The sequence below is a fragment of the Leptodactylus fuscus genome, chromosome 11 (genome assembly GCF_031893055.1).
Source record: "Leptodactylus fuscus isolate aLepFus1 chromosome 11, aLepFus1.hap2, whole genome shotgun sequence".
NCBI lineage: Eukaryota > Metazoa > Chordata > Amphibia > Anura > Leptodactylidae > Leptodactylus > Leptodactylus fuscus.
The window spans coordinates 67,281,179-67,304,094 of NC_134275.1; the positions used below are offsets into that span (position 1 = coordinate 67,281,179).

Here is a 22,916-nt window from a genome sequence, read left to right on the forward strand (position 1 = left end):
ACTCAGCACGAAGTCTATGACATATCCGCACTACACACATGAAGAAATGATCGGAAAGACCGCACCAAGCTCGTACTGGCTCCTGGTCATCGGTATCCTGCTCAATGTCAGAGCAGGGGACACAGCGGAAGCCAATGCCTACGTAAACCTGTCCTACTTCAGCGACCAGTATAACACCACCATAACCAAGTATTGTGAGTGCGGCTTGTTCGGGCTCAACTCGCCTATAAATAATGCCCAAGGAGTGGTGGGCATCCCCATATCCCCGAACCTACAAGGATGTGATCCAAGTACCAAATATTCCGTGACATCGAAACCATGGATTGCTCTCATCGAAAGAGGGAATTGCACGTTCTCGGAAAAGATCCTCCTGGCCGCCAGTAAAGGTGCGCACGCCGTGGTTATATACAATGCCCCCCCCAGCACCGGCAATCAGACCATTCCAATGGTTCACTACGGTAAGCAAGTGCTTATTAACTCTTTGAAGAATGCTATTTTTCTGTCTGTTGCGAGTTGTCAGCGGCCCTATACGTCTGCATTAATGATACACTGAATAATGCGGGGTGTCACGCTATTGTTCTCGGCGAACTTGCTAAAACAAATATTTTTAGTTGTGAGAGGCAGCTCCATGACCTGGAATTGCTCGACGGCTCCGTGGATCGCAATTGGTTTTGTAAATGCAAATTAACTCCCTTGCATATTGTTCGCTGACAAGTACTTATTAAAGACACTTAATTCCAGTGCAGGAAGAAGCTCGCCGTGACATTTTCCGAGACATAAAAGTGACGTTTGTAAAGGTTTATTAACCCTACAGTGCTAATGTAACAAGTAGGCTTTTCATTTCTTGTACTATTTGCTACCTTCAGAATACGGCGAAACGTCTTAATGTGCCGATTCACATTAGACTAAAGTTGAGTACTTAAAGGGGTTGTCATGATAAGTGTTCAAGCACTGGGGGTCTGACTGCTGGTTCCCCAAACAATGAACAGGAGATTGAATGGGGCTGTCAGTGCAAAGGGAGCATAAGTGCGTATGCGCGACCGCCTCTCCATTCACTGCTATGGGGTGGCCGCGAATAGACTCTCCAGTAGCGCCCACAGTCTCATACAAGTGAATGGTCACGCAAGCTCTCCATTCACAAAGAGGCTTTCGGTGGACTTTCGGTCCTCCATTTGCTTTATCAATAGGGAATCAAGTGGTCAGACCAACAGCAACCGGACACGTATCCCCTGTCCTATGGACAACCCCTTTAAGCATATTCATAACGCCAGGTATATCTAGTTTTATGAAGAGAGGCTCAACCTGTAGCTACTGGGCCCGAATACAAAAACTCTAATGGGGCCCCACTTATCATGTGCTACCAATAACACTGGTACCTTCTTAGGGGGCATTCACATGGAACCCATTAACTTCAATGGGTTCCATTTTCCGCACGGAACCCATTGAAATCATTTGGAGGCTTTTATTCCCCATTGATTGCAATGGGTTCCGCGCGGAAAATGGAACCCATTGAAGTCAATGGAAGGCTTTTTTTTTTCAGCACCAGAATCAGCACCAAATTCCTCTGTGTGGATACCCCTTTTGTATTTTAGACAAGCCTTTGGACTCCCCCAGGCTTCAGGGCCTGGTAGCAATTGCTACCTCTGCCACCATATAGCTAAGCCCCTGGTTATGAGAACATGGTTGCTCATTGTATTGAATAGAAGCCATCACAATTCGGGTGGTAGAATTCCACCACTAAATCAGCACCAGATTCCGCGCTTAATCTGCGTCCCATGTGTTGAAGGAGAGGCAGAGATTTGGTGATTAGGCTGACTAAGCAGCAAGCGAATGCCATGGTGGAAAGCCAGCAGGGTGGAAATGGAAGAGGAATTTGGGGAGGAAGTTCACTTCAAAATCCTCTTCCATTTCCGCTGTGGGAATGTACCGATATTTTTGTATAGGCCTCACATGACTAAGCTATACCTTGTGTTATATCATTATACATGTCCTAATATAATATGCGCACCTTCCTGCACTCGGATATTACTCATATATTCAGGATGCCGTCTGATATTTCTAGTCTTTTAAAGAAGATAACAAAGCTCATGGTCTTCAGAATAATGTCAGGATGATGACATTCTCATTAATGGAGGTTAATATGATAACCTTTGCAGAATACGACGGTCATACTGTAGAGGAGAAGGACTCGATCTCTTCTCTTCCTTCTGCGGAATATGATAAGGGGCACTTATATGTCGGAGAAATGTTCATTTTCTAAAGCTAAAGCTTGAGACATACAGAGAGGATCGTACAAGGTAGACATCGCAGTAAAGAAACATTTGGGTCAAAACTAAAAAAAAAAGTCATTTTAATGGACAACTCTGTCTTTGTAACTCTTACCGTTCCTGGTGCCATCAGGGTGATTTGTGAACATTATGGTGCCTCTCTCCTGGGTGTTCAGGTGGGATAAACACTCCTATGGGTAATATACTTTGATAGGCACCAAAAAAGGTTGGTGTTATAGTCTATGACAGACTGGGATGCCTGGGGACCACAGATAAATGCAAATATTACCTGCAACCCATTTATTTTTAGTATTAACCAGCTACCTAGACCTTGTCTTAGATTAGGGCCCTCTTAGCACTCTGATAAGATGATTGGTAATGGGGGCCTGCGGTGACCGTAAGGAGACAAGGCCCAGGAGGGAGGACATTGGTCAGCCTGCCTAAATGTCATCCCAGCCAACCAAACTGGGTAGTTTGTAAAGTATTTTACCCATAGGCACATCAGCTGTCTGACATGCTGTATGCTACCTATCTGTATGTAGTGCAGTGAGTGTACTAAGTCATGCACCCACCACTCTTGCAGGCGTTGGGAGGTTAGGGGCTCATTAGGCCTCTTGGGTCAGGGGCCCATCGAGGATTCACTTGCTTCTCTGTTGGCCGGTCCAAGCCAGGTTTATGGTTGGCCTGGAACACCATGGACTCACCAGAGGAAATAATTCTAAAGTCCATTATCAACTTATGGAGAAATGGCGACTTGTATTCTGCTGTTATCAGTGACATAGGTCAAATAGTTATAAAATAATAATTCTTTTGTCCTTCAACCCATAATAATTGACTCTAGCAGCAAATAATGGGTGACAAATCTTCTCCAGATGGGGTTGTCTACTACTAAATCACTATGGCCTATATCTGTTAAGAAACCTAAGCCCTGTAGAGAATTATTTGGTAGTTTGGTGGACTAATTTGATCCCTATTACCCATGTCAGTATAGATTGTGAATGTTTTGTACAGTATCTGTCTTCCATCCTCTGATGGTCCATGATGAACTTGACTTCCGTTGAGTAGTGAATGTTGCTCCATGTGGTGACCAGTGGTAAGTGCATGCTCCAGTCCCTGACAACCAGAACTACATTCAGTAATAAAAGTCTTCTATGAAGATTTGCTCCTTTCTTGGAGTACAAAACCAACTTTGACCATTGACAACGAGAGAGACAAAATTGAGTCTGATTAGGTTTTACCATAGTCATAGATGGGGCTTCTTTACATTGAGAGGTGAGACCATGGAGCTCCCTGCCACCACACGTGGTCCCCACCAATAACTGGGTTCCAGAGGGGCCTGCACACTTTAATATCATAGGTTATAGGTACTTGAAATTTTTGGAATTGGATATTGATCCAGGGATTTAGTCCATTTGCCAAATTTAGAGTTGAGAAAGATTTTTTTCCTTTCCATTGGCGTCAAGCTATTGTTTTTTTTTAATCTTCCTCTGGATCAACTTGTTGGGTATATAGGTTGGACTTGAAGGACTTGTGTCTTTAGCCAACCTTATCTACTATGTTACTAAGATATTTGGTAGTGTCAAGTCCCCACTGGACACAGAGAATCTCATTTACGCAAGGTTCATACTAGCATTCGGGTGTCCCTTATTTGGGTCCGCATGTTCCTATTTCTATAGAAGTAACAAAATGAGTCTGACTTTAATGGATTATAATTTATTTATAGGAAATTTCCAACATCTCACATTTGCACAGTATACAGTAGGAGAACCTGTTGATATATATATATATATATATATATATATATATATATATATTAAGAAGCAAGTTACGTCTAGCACATTTTGAGTATGGAATATATAAATGGGTGTGTACGGTGTCCATAAAAATCCTGGGTTGTCCATGAAGTTTGTCTCAACCTCAACTTCCTTGTATCACTCCATGATGAATGCTAATATAGTAAATAATCTATGCATAGTGCTGCATGAACGAACAATGCAATGATACGCTAGATAGGAACCGCAGGCAATGTTACATTACCGCTCAATAAATATTCTAGATTTGTTTCACACGAGGTCGTGTCTATTTACTGTACGTTGATGACAAAAGGTATAATGAAATGTAATATCATTGCAAAAATGGAGCTTTGCAGACTTATGCAACAACCTTTGTGCTTGCTCCATCTGTTCCTATGAATACAGGTGGCTTGTATTCTGGATATTAGCAAGGAATAGAGATACAGGCATGGCTCACATATCCCCTTCACGCAACCAAATCAATAAAGTCTCGTGTGTTGTTTTAGGGTCTGTGAGTGGAATAGAGAGAGAAATGCGTTGTGCTAAATATTACGGATTCTATATCATGAACCTGGGTTATACATCTGTATATGAAACCTAGGCAGAGTCAGGTAGAGACGTGATAGGGGGTGCAGGATGTGGGCCTCATAAATGGCAGACCCCTTTATAGTCAATGGAATCTGCCGGCTCTATGTGTAACCACTGTCGTTTTAGCAGTCTGCCTCTCGCTATTGTGTAACCAGCATCACGACAAAATGGCCGGCACCCTGCGCTAAGTCATAATAGTGTCAATACCCAAAACTCACAGCGACGCTTCAGACCCCAAGGTAAGGAAAAACTTTAGCTACAGCTCTGCACGTGTGGCCTAGAATCCAAGGAATCCTAGGAATGTTAACATCACTCCTTATTATTTATTCAGTGATATCCAGCACGCTCTCCTCCTGTGATGAAACTTCTTTATTGGACTTGAGACATATAAAAGTAATGACTTACTTGCGCGTTTCAAGCTGTGATGGTACTTAGTCAAAGCCTCTGAAATCTAGTCTGTCGGATTAATCTGTGCACCAGGAGTAAAAAACGCCAACTATGTGATAACCAGGAACATATGCAAGAAGGGTGAGCTTGGAGGTCTCTTAGAGGTCTCGTAGGTGCTTGGAGGTCTCTTGTCATTATTCCGTAAAGGATATCCTGTATCAAGTTACTTAAAGGGTTTTTCCAATGATTATATCCAGACCTAAATTTGTAGACAATTAGAAGTCAAATATTTTTGCAAATATAAGATACTAAAATGTTTCAACATTGTAAAGATTTTCTCTGACCATCTTAGCAATGACAGTCTTTTTTTCTTGATCAGTCGCCAATGGATATGCCAAGGATGCAGGAACTTTCTATGATCTGGGAATTGTCTGAAACCCAGCCATGATCTCCTTATTGTGGCCAGGGACACTACATGTAATGGAAGGCAATCCGACTACAATAATGAAATCACGGCAGGGTTTTTGATAAGTCACGGACCATAGAAAGTTACAGCATTCACGGTCGTATATATTGGCAACTTATCGATAGAAGATTGTCATAACTGAGATGGTTAGAGAAATTGCTTTCCTGTTTTAACTTACAAACCTATGGGGAGCTGAGGTAGACGGCCATTTCTTGGTAGGTTTGCAGTTGTAGAATACTTTGTCCATTTTTGGGATGATGCATTAAACAGTGCTCCTTGGGATGTTCAAAGCTTGGGATATGTTTAAATTTAAATTGCTTTAAACTTCTCCACAACTTTATCTCTGACCTGTTTGGTGAGTTCCTTGGTCTTCATGATGCTGTTCGTTCACCAGTGTTCTCTAACAAACGACTGAGGCCTTCACAGAACAGGTATATTTATACTGAGACTAAATCACACACAGCCGGACTTTATTAACTCATTAAGTGACTTCTGAAGGCAATTGTGTGCACTGGATTTTACTTAGGGGTATCAGCGTACAGGGGGCTGAATACTTTTGCACGTCACACTTTCAGATTTTTATTTGATTAAAATTTTGAAAACCATATTTCATTTTCCTTCCACTTCACAATTATCTGGTACTTTGTGTTGGTTATCACTTAGAAGCTCAATAAAATACATTTAGTTTTGTGGCTGTAAGGTGACAAAATGTGAAAAAGTTCAAGGGGTATGAATACTTTTGCAAGTCACTGTATATCTGTGCTACAATAAGCTATAACTTGCACAGTTATTATACCTGTGCCATAATATGAAGGGCTGACTTTTGATTCCTCCATAGTGTGTATGACAATAGGGAGGAACAATAGGCACTGTTACGATGCTGAAGCAGTTTAGTTACAAGTGAGTGCTGTGGCCTATGTGAGAATATGGATGTGTGGCGGATGCTGAGCTGTGACGTTTCAGGAGATACAGTCCTGGCAAAAGCATTGTTCTGGCAGAAAGGACGTAACCAAAAAAAAAAGTAGAGTGGATGTTTTACCTGTGTGTATAGAGAGGATCCTTGTAGAAAAGCAAGTTAGAGACAGCTACTGAGACTCCTGTTAGGCTGAGCAGCAAGCTTCTTTTTTTTAATGTCGATTGTAAGCCCCATATAGAGATCACAATGTACATTTTTATTTTTTTCATTTAAGTACCGTATTTTTCGGACTATAAGACGCACCTAGGTTTTAGAGGAGGAAAATAGGGGAAAAAAATTTTGAAGCAAAAACTGGTAAAATATTTAATATATGGGAGTTGTAGTTTTGCAACAGCTGCAAGGCCACATTGACAGGTGACCCTGCAGCTGTACGGGGACGCATAGAGCGTTTTTTTTGCGGGGCCAGCTGTACTTTTTAGTTATACCATTTTGGGGGATATCTATTGCTTAGATCACCTTGTATTGAAAAAAAAAACAGGAGGTGATTTAGAACTTTTATTTATTTCATATTTTTAAAGCTTTTTTTTTTTTTTACTATTTTATTCCCCCCCGGGGGCTTGAGCCTGCGGTCACTTGATCGCAAGTCCCATAGACGGCAATACAACTGTATTGCCGTCTATGGGACATTCTGTGTATTAGTATTACGGCTGGTCATAGAGACCAGCCGCAATACTGATATAGCAGTGACAGGCCCGGGAGCCTCATTAGGCTCCCGGCTGTCACCCGGACAGGTCGGCTCCTGCGATATCGCCGCGCAGGAGCCGGCCTGCAACTTTACAGGTATGGGGGAGAAGGGGCCACGGATACTGACCCGGCATCCGCTGTACTAGAGAGGCGGATGCCGGGGAGGGATAGACGCCGGGGCCTGAGACATCGCTACGATCCTCTGCCCTTCATGAAGCCAGCGGCAGGGGGACGGAGGAGCCCCTGCCGCTGCTGGCTTCATGCAGGGCAGAGCAGCGATGTCTCAGGCCCCGGCACCTGTAATGGCGTCTATCACTTGCCGGCTTCCGCCTCTCTATTACAGCGGATGCCAGGCGCCACCTTCAGACTATAAGACGCACCCTTCTTTTCCCCAAAAATTTTGGGGAAAAAAAGTGCGTCTTATAGTCCGAAAAATACGGTATGTCTTTGTAGAATGGGATGAAATCCACACAAACACAGGGAGAACATACAAGCTCCTTGCAGATGTTGTTCCTGGCGGGGGATTCAAACCCAGGACTCCAGCGCTGCAAGGCTGCAGTGCTAATCACTGAGCCACGATCTTGCCACAACAGCAAGGTTCTTGTGCATTGTGCCGAGCCTGACAATACATCCAGAAATCGGGAGGCTGTAACAGAAGCCATCTGGATAGAGTGGATCCAAAAATATAGATGTCTTGGCCCAAGGGGAGCCACTAACACTAGGTTCACATTAGCACTTGCTCTCTGTTATTCGGGGCCATGGGGGATCCAAACAATGGATAGGGGACCTCTAAAACAGCAGTTACACAAGGAGCCATGGGGACTCCATTGACTATAATAGGGTCCATCAGGTGTCTTTCATTTTGAAACCTAAAGCGGAGGAGAAAAAGTTCTCCGTGCAGAACTTTTTTCTCCACCAATTTTCATCAGACTCTGCTATGGAGTCTAAAATGAAGACTATGATGCAGTTGTGAACCTAGCCTGAAGTAAGAATACTGTTGTATATGAAGGAGGTTCATTCAGGGGAAGATCTAGAGGGGTTGCAGAGGTTGTGGTCGCTACTTAGTTGCTTAACCTGCGGCGTGAGACTACTTCGGATACGTCCCATTAGGCTAATAAGCAAGTAGTTCCCTGGCAGAAAGCTGATGCACAGTGCTGGACAGTGAAGCCGAATGCAAGGCCACCTCAAATTCCTCTTCACGTTCCACCATGTGAACAGCAACATGTCTGAACCTCAAGAAGCTGCCATCTTCAAGACCTTCTCTCTTGCCACTCTTCTGCCCTGCAGCCTAAACCTTATAAATATATCTATAAAAAGATTGCCTAACTTTTCCAATAGTTTTAAACTTTTAGTCCCCATGAAAAAAAAACCCAACAACGTAACAAATGCATTTCTCCGCTACATACATAAGAGAAGCGTCTGGAGAAAGTATGCTGAAAGCTTTGAACGCTACGGGGTGACCTTCTGTCTTGGGGATATGGAATAAAACACAACATGGCTTGTATTCACTAATGCACAACGTTTCTTTGCCTCACTGGAGCGTCAGCCGCAGTACATGTCACAATGAATTCTTTTCATCCTTGCACCCTTGTGACCAGATAAAAATCTCATAAATAGAATATCTTCATATAGCAAGAACCTCTGTACATGTTGGTATGAGTGCCTGCATCGCTTTCCCAGCAGCAGAGGAATGTACAGGTTTTACACAAACAGATCTCAATTCTCGGGAGGCAATTATCTGTCCTGATGGATGTCATTTTTTTTTTAAATTACAGATATGAGACATCTGCTGTCAATATGTGGTTAAGCAGATAACAGCCATCACTGTTTAATGTATCAAACATCATTACTAACCTTTGTGCTCGATCGATTATAAAGGACCTTTCACCACCTACTCCAATTCTAGTTCTTAGCATCTGTTAATAGGCGCAGCTCCACTGATTCCAGCACAGTTGGAATTTTCTCTGTAGTTTCCGCCATTTCTGAGCTACAAGTGCAGGTAGTTTGGTGCCTGATGTGCTATTTAAATGTGCTATGTAATGTCAGAAGGGTGGTGTCAGGCAGGGGGTGTGATTAGGAGCTCCAATCAGTGGCAGGCAGTGGCAGAGATCAGAATCCCACCCCTTGTCTGCTCCTGCCTGACCCCGCCCTCCTGACAGTACAGAGCCTAAGTAGCATATCAGGCATCAAAACCAACAGCACTGATTGCTCAGTAATGGTGGGGACTGGAGAAAAAAAAAATCAGAGAATCAAAGGCTTTGTAAATGTAAAGAGCTGGACTTGTTGGAGGTGGTGAAAGGACCTCTTTAAAGCAAATGAGTACAATGCACATATAGTATAATTACATATAATATAACATAAATATATTGCATCTCATATCTTGTACTCTTACTGAGTTACAGCCTATATTATAAATCCATAACAATTCTACAGTTTCAGAGCTGAAATCTCCCATTATTCCTTATGCCTGGTTCACACCTACTTTTGGTAATCGGGGAGTCTGCATGGGGACTACGGACTACTGAACGCATTGGCAAGCGGTGTGCAGTGAAAGCACACGGACCCCATAGACTATAATGGGGTCTGTGTGATTTCCGCATGAATCATGCGGATATGAAAGTAGATCACAAAGTACTATTCTGTTCACATGTTCCATGCGGACACTGCGCAGGGAGCACACAGATCCCATTATAGTCTATGGGGTACATGTGCTTTCACTGCACGCCGCTTGTCAATGCGTTCAAGTGGCCATTTGGCGGGGGCCTCATGTGGACTCCCCCGAATTAATTACCAACGCAACGAGGCCTTACTCACTCAATGTTGCATAGAGCTTGTTCTCTTAATTTGCATTTTGATAACCTTTACACCAGTACTGTATTGCAATGTACTCAAACAAATTCAGCAAAATCCGCAACAAAAAAGCAGCTTTTCCGCAACGTGGGAGCTCCGCTTTAAGCCCCTTACACACGACCAAGTGCTAGGACAGTGTGATATTCGAGTTTTTCCTGCATAGCACACTGAACATTTATTTCTCTGGGCCTCTGCACATGACCGTGAATTACATGGTCCTGTGCCCGGGCCGACAATCACAGCTGCAAAATATGGAGCAGGTCGTATTCCCATTTTGGAATATTTCCTTTATTCCAAACAAGTGAGATTTCTTACAATAAAAAGTTGAGATTCCATTAGAAATAGTTTAGTGTTTCATCAGATGTAAAACATTCAGAAATGTTCTCAACCATCTCCCCCTCCCCCGCGGCCCGCTGTATTTTTCTCCATCAGTAATTACTTTGCTATAAATATAGTCATCTTTATAAAGCCATCATTGATAGTTAATCCCTATCAGCCTGGGGCCGGCTGCTTTGGTGGATGTTAAAGGATTATGCAACTTACTTTTAATACAATAGGGTTTAAAGTGATTTTTGTTTCACGTATTTGGAACATTTCATATGACACATTTTGCCAAATGTTCAATATTAAGCTGGGTGGTGATCCCAATATGAAAGCTCTTGTGTCTGTAAATCTGGCTGACACTTTACAGCTGTAGCGAGTTTATTGCAGTAGTAAAACAGAAGGTACAGTCAGTACAGGAGATTGTATCGAGACTGCTACAACGTCCCGGACAAGGCGTACGGAAAATAATCTAGTATAGAAGTACTAAAGTAATCCCATTAGTTATGTGTATTATAGAAGTTCACTATTGTTTAGTGTTTTTCCTCCCTATCAGTATGTCTTTGCAGTGTGGGAGGAAACCCATATAAACACGGGGAGAACATACAAACTCCCTGCAGATGTTGTCCTTAGTTGGATTCGAACCCAGGACTCCAGCCCTGCAAGACCACCGTGCTGCTTGTACTGGTTTTCTAGTAAGAACACTTGATCCAGTTTCTACCTTAGGACAGGCCATCAATATTAGACATGTGGGGTTCCAGCTGTACTGACGCAGCGTAGCTCCTGGTATTCTTTACAGGCTTTACACAAACCATAGCAGTGAGTGTAGGCGCTATAGGCCTAAGTCTATAGGGCTGTGCTGCACTACCTACACTCGCCGCTACATTTGTCCACTTATGATTAGAGATGGGCGAACCGATTAATTTCGAGCTGGTTCAACCCAAATATCATAAACTGTCTGTTTTTTAACAAAACCAAACAATTGTGGATTCATCTCGGCCACCGTGACACTGCAGTAAGTTATTATGACCCCAATAGTATAAGGAGTCAGAGCCCAGGAAAGGTGAAAAAAACTCCAAATATTTAAACTCACCTGTTTCGGGCCTCCTTGTGGTGTCCGGCTCTCTCCTGATGATGTCATGTGCCCAAAATCACCTGTGACCCAATCACAGGCCTCAGAAGTCACATAAGCATTATGGAGTCATGAGAACACTGAGGCCCAATCACAGGACTCAATGGTGACCCCAAATTCATTAATTTTGGACTAAATTTGTTCAGAACAAACTTGGAGTTTTATTATTAGTATAGTACAGTATATGTAAGTGTACACCAAGAGGTGGTGCAAAAAAATTAATAAAAACTTATACTCACCTTCCCTCACCTCTCCTGAGCTCCCTCAACACATCCAGTGGTTCCTCAGGGTCCTCAAAGAATCACTGAGGCTTGTGATTGAGCCTCAGCGGTCACATGGGACACACCGATGTCATGATACAAGAAGAGTCATGATGTTATCACACACCAAGTGACCAATGTGGCTCAATCACAGGCCTCAGTGGTCCTCTGGCAACCTGTGATGTCACCCAGGAGGACGGAAGAGGCCAGAAGAACACCAAAGAGGACCTCAAGGTGAGTAGGAGTCTATTATGTTTCCATACCTCCCCTAGGCTTCTGATTATTATAATCTGAGGTCTGAAGAGACCCCAGAGTATAATAGTGTTTTATGGGGGACGAATAGAGATGAGCAAGTAGTACTCCATCGAGTAGGTATTCGATCGAATACTATGGTATTCGAAATACTCGTACTCGATCGAGTAGCACTCGCTGTTCGAATGGAAAAGTTCGATGCAGAACCAGCATTGATTGGCCGAATGCTATACAGTCGGCCAATCAACGCTGGTTCTTCTCCTACCTTTAGAAGTCTTCTCCGTGCAGCTTCCCCGCGGCGTCTTCCGGCTCTTCATTCACTCTGCCAGGCATCGGGCCTGGGCAGAGCCGACTGCGCATGTCTGCTTGTAGTGCAGAGTGAATGAAGAGTCGGAAGATGCCGCGGGGACGCTGCACGGAGAAGACTTCTCGGAGGATCCAGCCCGACCCTCACTCATGGACTTGGTAAGTATAATTTGATTGAACGTTGCCTACCCCTGAAACGAGCATTTTCCCCCCATAGACTATAATAGGGTTCGATATTCGATTTGAGTAGTCGAATATTGAGGGGCTACTCGAAACGAATATCAAACCTCGAACATTTTACTGTTCACTCATCTCTAGTGACGAACTATAAAATTTTTATAATAAAAAAAAAGTTCAAATGTCAAATACGGTTCAATCCTAAGAAGTTTAGCCTAGATAGGATACTGACTGAAGATATTGAAGAAGGAATTCACAATCCGACACATTTACAGTATGCGAAAATATAGTCTATAAATAAGAAAGTGCGCTAAGTGTGACTCACCTCTGCCACAGCAGCTTCCTAAGGCAATGACAGGTTGTGCGCGGTGTATAGGAAGATTATGTGTAATGTACAAAACACCAGCCCTTTAATCAAAAATATCAAATACAAAAACTTCTTCTATTTGTCAATAATTTTAACCCCTTCCCACTGAAGGAATGTTTTCAGTTTTCTTTTTGACTCCCCACTTTCCAAACGCCGTACATTTTTTTATCTTTCTGTTTACAGAACCATATGAGAGGGCTTAATGTTTGCAGGGAAATTGATCTTCATAGTGGTTCTATTTAGTATCCCGTATGATGTACTGGGAAGATGGAGAATATTCAGAATGGGGTGGAATTGGAGAAAAAAATGTGTTTGCTCGACTTTCTATGTTTTGTTTTGATGTTGTTCAATGTGCAGCCAAAATGACAGAACATAATGCTGGAAACAGATGGGCGGCCCACATCTCATTCCAGGGGACCAGTGACCCTCCCCAAAATGGCCGCACCCAGGCGCCACCAGGAAAATGGCCTCGGTCTCTCTTTGCTGGCATTAGCGCCAGGTTTAAAACCTTCACAGCTGCCATATTTAAATGCCAGGCATCTGCTGTACTATTACTGTGGATGTCGAGAAGGGGTTAAAACATACCAGTTGCTTTAAGTGTCTAAGGATAAGCTGCTATGTGTGTACTATTTCCGTCCATTATATGACTAATATTATATAGTTTTTATCAGGTTCTCCCTGCATGCTGTATCTGGAGACTGTAGCTTTCTCTGAGCTAGTAGTGGAGACTAGTTGCCAGACACTACAGACAGTAAGTATAGGAGAATCTGCTCTATAACTGTCTCTTTTTCTCAGAAACAGCCTCAGGATCGTGCAGGACATATGTAAAGGAGTACTGGAATATACTAACGTGAGGAAAGGGTTGTGTTATTATAAAAAGCTTCTTGTAAGGGAATTGCAATAGGAGCAATTCCCCAGTAGCTGCTGGTGAACCCTGGGGTAAGGGGCACAACAAGATAGTGATCCCTAAGCTGAACCCACCGCTGCCCCTACCTGCTTGTCTCACTGTCCTAGGCAGCAGAGGATAACTGGTTGACAAGCACTTCCTATATATATATATATATATATATATATATATATATATGTGACAAAACAGAACGCAGACAAAACAAACAACAAGAAAAGGGAGGTCAGCTAGCCAAGGGTTCGGTAACAGTCAAGCAATGCAGTGCAAAAACGTAATCCAAGAGAATAGTCACAGGGGAAGCCAAGGGTCAGAGATCAGTAATACAATTGTAGCAGAAAGCAGGAGGAGCTTAGCAAGGACAAAGTCACAGGACAGAGTCAGAATAGCCAGCAAACCTGTGTTGGCTGATGGCCTGTATATAGGAAGCCATGGACCACCCTAGGCTTGATTGGTAGACTGGCTGACAATCACATAGGCAAGGCCAGAATTAACCATTAAATGAACAGAGGAAAACAAGATGAAGGAGATGGGTGTGGTGGAAATTCAATTACAGAGGAGAGGTAATAGAGCAATGAAATCTGAACTTGTCTTCTGTGCCGCAGCCTGCGAGCGGAGGGTGGCGCAGTGACCTAAACAGGCAGAGACGTTACACTACTATTCAGCTGCATCACCTGCGCTTTCTTCTCACACTTCTCCCCTCCATAGACTTCTGTAGACAAATAGATAAATACAGTACTGATTTTCAAAGTGTATACTTATAAGGCAGAGGTATGGCAGACAGGGAGTAGCCTCATAAAAGCAGTAAGAGGCCTGGACTATTCATTGATGCAAAGTTTGCTGAAAGGACTGTGTCTATTTCTATTATTGCACTATAGGATTTCCATCTACATAATACAGGGCTGACCGGAGGGGTGTAACGCAATACACACATTGTGTGCACACATGAAAAGCAATAATTAAAGGAATGAAACATAAATCCAACTCATGGTTCAGTGTCAGAATGTCTCAGAATATTCACAAAATGGGATTATCAATGACCGGAGATGAGCAAACGATTGAAAATAAATTTCACACAAATCAGTCAGACTGAGCGGTGTGATCAGACACAGCGATTCACAATTACCATAGTGATGCTTGCAAAAAATTACATTGCACAACATTTGCTGGCAGCATTAAAGGGAATGTAGCATCCGGAAATAAAAGGATTTAAAGGTATCCCTTAAAAAGGGGATTGTCTTCATGACATATAATCATATACAGAACCTTTGGTGCTTTCATTTATTGGAGCCAATGTTATTCCTAAGCCAGCTATTGAACTGGCTGCAAATATTCATTCATTAATTCATTTATTCATTCTGTGTTGATTAACTTCCTAATATATTTTATATGAGTAGGAGCTCTTTGTGACTGATAAAGGGCTCTGAGTCCAATGCACAGGCACTAGAGTTAAGAGATGAAATTCAGGCTTCCTGCAGCCACCACTACAGGGAGCTCATTAGCTTAGAGCAGACAGTTTTATTATTGAGTTCAATGTATTGCAGTGTATAGGTTGCCACTAGGCTCCCTCTTGTAGAAGCTGCAGGATTGTGGTTTCAATTATTAAAGGGATATTCCTATTGCACTGGTAATGGTTTGAGCAGTGAGCGGTGATTATGGATTTCGTTATTAATCGCCACTCTTAGCTTTCCAGACTCCCCACCCTTTCTCTGTTCCAGTCCAGCACTGACAGGGTTATGGGAAGGGGCAGACCATAGGAAGATCGGGGAGCTAAGATCTCCCTGGGGTCCCCAAAATAAGAATGCAAGGGAACGAGGCAAAAAGGAACCATTATACAATGTGTGTAAATAAGGTGCCCATAAGGGGACATTATATATTATAGGGGGCACTATATTGTGTGGGGGCGACAAGGAGGCCAGTATTCTGTGCGTAGGGGTATAAGGAGAAAACCATAAAGTGGGCATAAGGGGGACAATACAGGAGAGGAGGGCATTATTGTATGTGTGGCATAAGGTGGTCATTATACTACAATTGCAGTATGGGAGGAATATGCTAATCTGTCTCCCACGATGTAAACAGGGAGACAGTGCCTCTGTTATGCCACCCTCTACAGGAAGCACCCTGAATATCATGCCCGACTTTCCCAGAAGTCTTTACTGCATAATGTGGGTTTTATACCAAGACAGTTTCTCAGCTACGGATGGCCGTTTCGGTCTGGTTGGACTTCGTCAGCGCAGCGTAGTAAAGGCTTCTGGGAAAGTCTGGCATGGTGTTCAGGGTGCTTCCTATAGAGGGCAGCATACTAGAGGCACTGTCTCCCTATTTACATCTTAGGAGACATATTTGCATATTCCTCCCATAATCCTTTGCAGTGGAGCAACTATGGCTGTACAAGTCTCCACACACCTAATAGGTGGTCTCTCCATAAGGATGGACATTATCCCTACAATTGCAGTGGGGATTGTACCTGCAGCCGGTCCTAATGATAAAAAGGGACTCACTGCCTTTCTCCAAACCATAATGGAGGACTTTTCATGCAAATGAAGGAAATCCTATACAAACATCTTAACTTACACTGCCACACTTTTGGTCTGTGTACTCTTTGGGCGATTTCCTCCAGGTACTCCGATTTCTGCAATTTCCCAATATATTAGTTTACTTCCCTCCCATATATACAGTTTAGCACTTCTGGCTAGTTGGGCAGAACATATTTGGATGAATTTGGTTCCAGGTTTCCAGCAGCTGCTCGCTGACTGCAAAGGAAATCCCAGGATCTTCCATTACTGACCACATCATTGCAATCCCAGCAGCTTTATTGAAAACCACAAATCAACAAAACCTCATTTCCATTTTTCGCCTGATGTCTTACAAGTCCAATCCTATAAGGCCGATCCTTCAGGTGCCTGGTATTAGTTATCCTCCTATATTTACAGCAATGCTGATTTGATATGCCGGGTCTTATATTTCTTCGAGGTAATCCAATGCCTCATACAACCCTGGGCTTTCATTACTAGATCCATCAAAAGTTTCAATTTGTAATGAACTTGTTATTTTGTATAGTTCTCTCCGGTTACCGAGTCCTCGCTGTCAGGATGGGGTCACTGCATGTAGCAAAGACTCTCTCCATCTGCATAAAGCGCCAGAAATGAGCCTTCCTGTTGCCAACTTCATGATAATTAATATACATTGCAGAAGAAAGCAATTTATGTAAAGGGCTGCATATGTGACAGGGATTAAATTAAAAATATACTACAAATCAATGTTTCTTTTTAAAGCAATCTTCCCACTCATTTTCTCACTAGCCCATATACAATATATACATACAGATAAACACAGAGCGAGGAAGTCATGAGACAACAGTGCCACCTAGTGGTCATAAACCAGTATTACTGCTCACTCATGACTATTTGTTGCAAAACGCTTAGGCTCGGTTCACATCTGCGTTCGTTATTCCGTTCGGAGAGTCCGCTTGGGGACCCCCCCAAACGGAATACTAAACGCATTAAAAGGTGATTAGCTAAGCAACCATACGGACCCCATAGACCATAATGGGGTCCATGTGGTTTCTGTTCAGAAACTGTGTGGTTTTCTCATTGCTCACCACTTTTTAATGCGTTTGGTATTCTGTTTGCGGACTCCCCGAATGGAATACTGAATGCAGATGTGAACCAGGCCTTACTTGAAGAGGACCTTTCACCGTTCCGGCATAGATGGAATTTTTTCTCTAGCCCACACCATTCCTGAGCAGTCAGTGGAGTTAGTGTGCTTTCCAATCAGTTTCCGTATGAAACATGGGGAGAGAAAAGCCCTGAAAGCAGCACTTTTCTTTCTGCATCTTTCGTGCAGAAACCACACAGATCCCGTTATAGTCTATGGGGTCCACGGGTTTCCTTAACCACTTTTTTATGCATATAGGGTCTGTTTGGGGGTCCCCAGGCGGACTCCTCAAACGCAAACCAGAACGCAGGCCAAAGGAGTTTTGGGATTTAACCCAGCAATTGCTGTATGAAGAACAGTCACTCTCATGGTTGAGCCACTGGCTTCGTTGCTTCGGCTCTGTTGGAAATATGATCCATTCGTGACCACAGTTTGCACTAACCACAGCCTTATACATAAAACTCATTGCATTATAGTTAGTTATGAGGCCGACATAAAGCTGTCAGTTTAGTACAGAAGCTATTTGGGAGCTCACTGTGTCATAACTGACTATAATGCAGCGAAGTCTATGCACCCGGCTGTGGACAGTCCTAGAAATACGACCCAAGGAAGCAGCAGTATATGACGTGAGATGCCAGCTCCGTGTGAGGACACTGCTCTGGTCACAATGCCTTTCCCAGGACAAGCACAGCAGTGATACAGGAGAAGCCTTAGGCCAGAATCAGGCTGTGAGCTGCCACACCTAACATGGTGAAATGTGAGACAAGGTTCTCGTATTGCCACATATAGGGGATCTGTAGGTCATGGTGATCTAGGTTATTATTAGGCATTTCCAGGCTCTACATACTTTCAGTACTTGGCTTTGTTATTTACTAAATAAACGATTAAAGCAAAGAACGGATGGGAGCTCTGACACCCCAAAAACTGATCATCAGATTCTCACTGGCTGAAATTTACGATTTTGGCCATTTCAGCCAAACAGAATCACAGCCAACAAGTATATATGGTTTTGATAATCGGTGGGCCCCGCCTACGTCCGTCTTCGATACACAGTAAAAAATTTTGCCCCATGATATTAGTCTGCTATTCAAATATAATCGACTCACCTAAGTGAAAGTTTCATTACGGATGATGTTCTCTGTGACATCTTGTCACTGAAGTAAACGCTCATTCCGGATTCCCTGTTCGGCCGGCCAGCAGTCTCCATTGTGGTCCAATCTTAGACTCCGCCTCCTCACAGACGAGCCTCCTGCAGAACCAGCGTTGATTGGCAAAATGCTGTACACTGTATAGCATTCGGCCAATCAATGCTGGTCAATGCATTCCTATGAGAAAAAGTCAGCTCCCGCATATCGGCAAGCTGCCAGCTCTCCCGACTAGCAAAGAAGAGCCTGCTGCAGAACCAGTGTTGATTTGCTGAATGCTATACACTGTATAGCATTCGGCCAATGAATGCTGGTTCTGCAGGACGAGTAAGTTCACATTAGCGCTTGCCTCCTGTCTGGAAGGAGTCTGCAGGAGGACCCCCCAAACGGAATATCAGCGCAACTGCAAGCGCTGTGCAGTTAAAGACTATAACGGGGTCCGTGTGCTTGCTTCGCACTGCCCGAACAAAATCATTCGTGTGGGCAGTGCGCTGCAAACACATGGACCCCGTTATAGTCTATGGGATCCGTGCTCTTTAACTGCACAGCGCTCCTCCTAAACACTCTCCTCCTGCTACTCGTGGACTTGGTGACTCTCCTTTAGTCGAATAGTGGTTTCCCCTGAAACGAGCATTTTTTCCCATAGACTGTAATGGGATTTGATATTCGATCGAGTAGTCGAATATTGAGGCTCTACTCGAAACGAATATTGAATCTCGAATATTTCACTACTCGCTTATCTCTAATCTCTATGTGATAAGGCGATAAGGAGGAGCCTTATAAGTGGAGAAGAAAACAGATCTCCTTAATAGGATATATTACAAAGTTTCTTGTACTTACCTTTACTATTCATTTATGACAAGTGGTTTCTAACTGGAGGTACGCTTTAAATATGGAAGCTGTATTTGTGAATTTACCCTTACAGTTCTCTTTTGTAGCTCCAGATCAACGGCTTGTCACACAGCCATGATACATTACACGATTATTCGTCTTTATCCACCACTAGGAGGAGCTCACTGTATACAGATGTCTATAGCTCCTATTATACACTACAGTACATCTATGGATCCGCTTTTGGAGAATGTTGTACATTTACTGCAGTGGCTGATGCTGGATGATAAATCTATTGCATCTTCATGGCTATTTGACATAGCGATCGTGTGGGCACTGCCAGTGTAACCCGCGCAGTCACCGTCAGACGTCTCACTGACATAGTCATGTTGCTGCTGCAACTGCCGGGAATAAATAACTCAGATCCCTGGCAGTTTAACCCTGTGGCTGTTATTGCTTTAGTTCCCTCTGCCCTATAACGTAATTGTGGGGTGCCTAGGGGCAGCCATGGCAGCCAGACGACTGGTCGTGTCTTCCTGCACTACAGAAGTCTATTTGACCCAGTCAGAGACCTGGAGTTTGTGGAGGGGGGTGAAAGGTCCTCTTTAACCTGAACAATCAGAACCATAAGACAAATAAAAATGTTAATCTCTCCCAAAAATGAAATAAAAAGTCATCAAAAAGTTGAATGCACAACAAAAAGTTCAGTCCCTTCCACAAAAAATATTTCCAATCAATTGAAAAACTAAAAAGTTATCGCTCTGACACTAGGTTCACACTAACATTCAGGTACCCTGTCCATGCCTGCCGAGACAGGTCAGCGGTTGCCAGGGGCCTGTGATTGGGCATCAGCGGTCATAAGTAGAGATAAGCGAGTAGTACTCGATCGAGTAGGTATTTGATCGAATACTACGGTAGTCGAAATACTCGTACTCGATCGAGTACCACTCGCTATTCGAATGTAAAAGTTCGATGCAGAACCAGCATTGATTGGCCGAATGCTATACAGTCAGCCAATCAACGCTGGTTCTTCTCCTACCTTTAGAAGTTTTCTCCGTGCAGCTTCCCCGCGGCGTCTTCCGGCTCTGAATTCAATTTGCCAGGCATCGGGCCTGGGCAGAGCCGACTGCGCATGTCCGCTTGTAGTGCGGACATGCGCAGTCGGCTCTGCCCAGGCCCGATGCCTGGCAGAGTGAATTCAGAGCTGGAAGACGCCGCAGGGACGCTGCAAGGAGAAGACTTCTCGGAGGATCCAGCCCGACCCTCACTCGTGGACTTCGTAAGTATAATTTGATCGAACGTTGCCTACCCCTGAAACGTGCATTTTCCCCCCATAGACTATAATAGGGTTCGATATTCGATTCGAGTAGTCGGATATTGAGGGGCTACTTGAAACGAATATCGAACCTTGAACATTTTACTGTTCGCTCATCTCTAGTCATAAGGGTTATGATAACGCTTACGTTAATGCGCCATGACCTCAGTGTGCCACTAAGAGACATCATACAGTGTGCAGGAGCTGCTGAGACTTAATACCGCGTGCAGGGGGCGCTATGGGGCATTATTCTGTATAAAGGTGTGTTTCCACCATAAGGGTGCTTTCATATGGTGCTCTTGGACACATACATTTACCACTAATTATGGGGCTGCACATGTACTGTCATTGCTTCGATTAGAAAAATCTCGGAACACTTCTCTGTTATGTGACTTTAGTATAGGGGTCGTCAGCCTTACAATTATTGACCGTCACTCCGAGGACCTCATCTGTGATTTTTTTTTTTTTATTTAAACCGGCACGCTGAACAAACAGCTAGTGCTTGGTACACTATAGGATTAGACATAGCAATACTCCAAAATTGATGTTTTTAAAGGATTGAACAATAAAAGCTATAGTTAGATGTATTTGATAGTTGAGGTTACACAGTCGGTATATTATGGATATTAGTCTGTGACAAAAAGGCTTTATGTAAATGATCATTTTTCCCAGCCAACTGTATGGGGGAGTTTTATCATATTAAAGACAGGGATTGAACCTAAGAAATGGAGAATGCAGGGCTGTCACCCTATTTGCTGAGCCACAAGCTATGTTAGCTTCAACGTGTGTTTTTCTCATACCGGGGATCAATAGTATTTTTCTTTCCCTGTATGTGTATGACATATATAGAAATATCCAGTACATTGTATGCTTAGATAAATATATTTTTGTCTTTGAGTTGACGTGTCTGTATAAGTAAGTTTTTGGAGTAAGTAGGGTTACAAGAATACACATGGGTGACACCCACACATGGGGAGAACAAGAAGATTCGTAGATATAGATAGATATAGACATGTAGATATTGTCCTGTCCAAAACCGCAAGGCCACAATGCTGTTCAGTCCCAGCCATGGGTGGCGATACATCAAAATATCTTGTCTTGACTCCTGAACATTGTGTACAGCAAAGCCTTATAGAAACAATCCTTACAGACATTACCAGTTGGGTGTCCCTATAAATAGTAGTGTGTGGTTTTATAACTTTAATTATGTACGCTCATGCTTTGATAACACCAGGAACAGTCACTGCCTTGCTTTATCTGATGTTTCAGAGATCATAGACATGAAAGCCACAGTCTTGTGTACTGACTCCATGCATCTTCTGCTATCACAGAGGTCACATCATTGTATAGTTGGCGATGCCCTTTGTACATTTCCATTATGTTATACAATCCTAGTACATTTTCTTCACCTCTTCACCTAAGAGGTGAGATTACAAGCTGCCATATACTGTCATCCTACTATAATAGTTTGTCTGTTTGGATGTTTGCATGTTTGTGAGTTTGGATGTTTGTTCCTCAATCACGCTAAAACGCCTGGACGGATTTGCGAGCAATTTTCCACAAACATAGTTTTCCCTTAGGATTGAGTCACAGGCTACTTTTGGTGCCACTAAACAACATGGCTTCCTAGCAGGAGACTCACAAAAGCAGGACTCCTAGCCCCAGCTATAGACTCACACACACTGCCTGGCATTTCCTGCCTCAACCTGCCTGCACACTCCTTACTGTCACCTCAGGAGTAGCCCTCACTCTACTCACTCACATTTACATATAGCTTTCCACTATATAACAGATCACATTGTCTGTATCACAGTGGCGTAACTACCACCATAGCAGCGGTAGCAGCTGCCACAGGGCCCGGGACATCAGGGGCCCGGTGACAGCTGCTACCGCTGCTATCATTATTCTCTGAGGTCTTTTCGGATCCCCCGAGTATAATGATCGGGGCCCCCTGTTGGTGGAATACTTTCCACCAACAGGGGGCCCCGAAGCTGCAGCAACGTTTGAGACACAGGAGCTGCAGCTCTGGCTCCTGTCAGCGCTTCAGGATGCTCCCCCTCTCTCCCCCCCTCTCTCCCCCCCCTCCCTTTCTCTGCTGTCCTCTGCCCACCAATGAGAGGAGGAGGCGGGGCTTATCCCTGCCGAGCTCCTGCCGTCCTGCACTGGAGGAAGAAAGGAAGAAGGAAAGTGAAACTAAAGCTACACAGGTACGTACTGGGGTTACTTATTAATGTCAGG

The 22,916-nt window shown here is 43.6% G+C and overlaps 1 protein-coding gene across 1 annotated transcript in view; it reads left to right on the forward strand.

Moving 5' to 3' along the window:
* The first annotated feature begins 7 nt into the window (after positions 1–7).
* RNF128 (ring finger protein 128) overlaps positions 8–22,916 on the forward strand; it is an 81,578-nt gene continuing 58,669 nt past the window's right edge. The window contains exon 1 of the mRNA XM_075259059.1: positions 8–458. Within this exon, the coding sequence (XP_075115160.1) occupies positions 17–458 (442 nt within the window). The 5' untranslated portion in view covers positions 8–16. The remainder of the gene's footprint in view (positions 459–22,916) is intronic.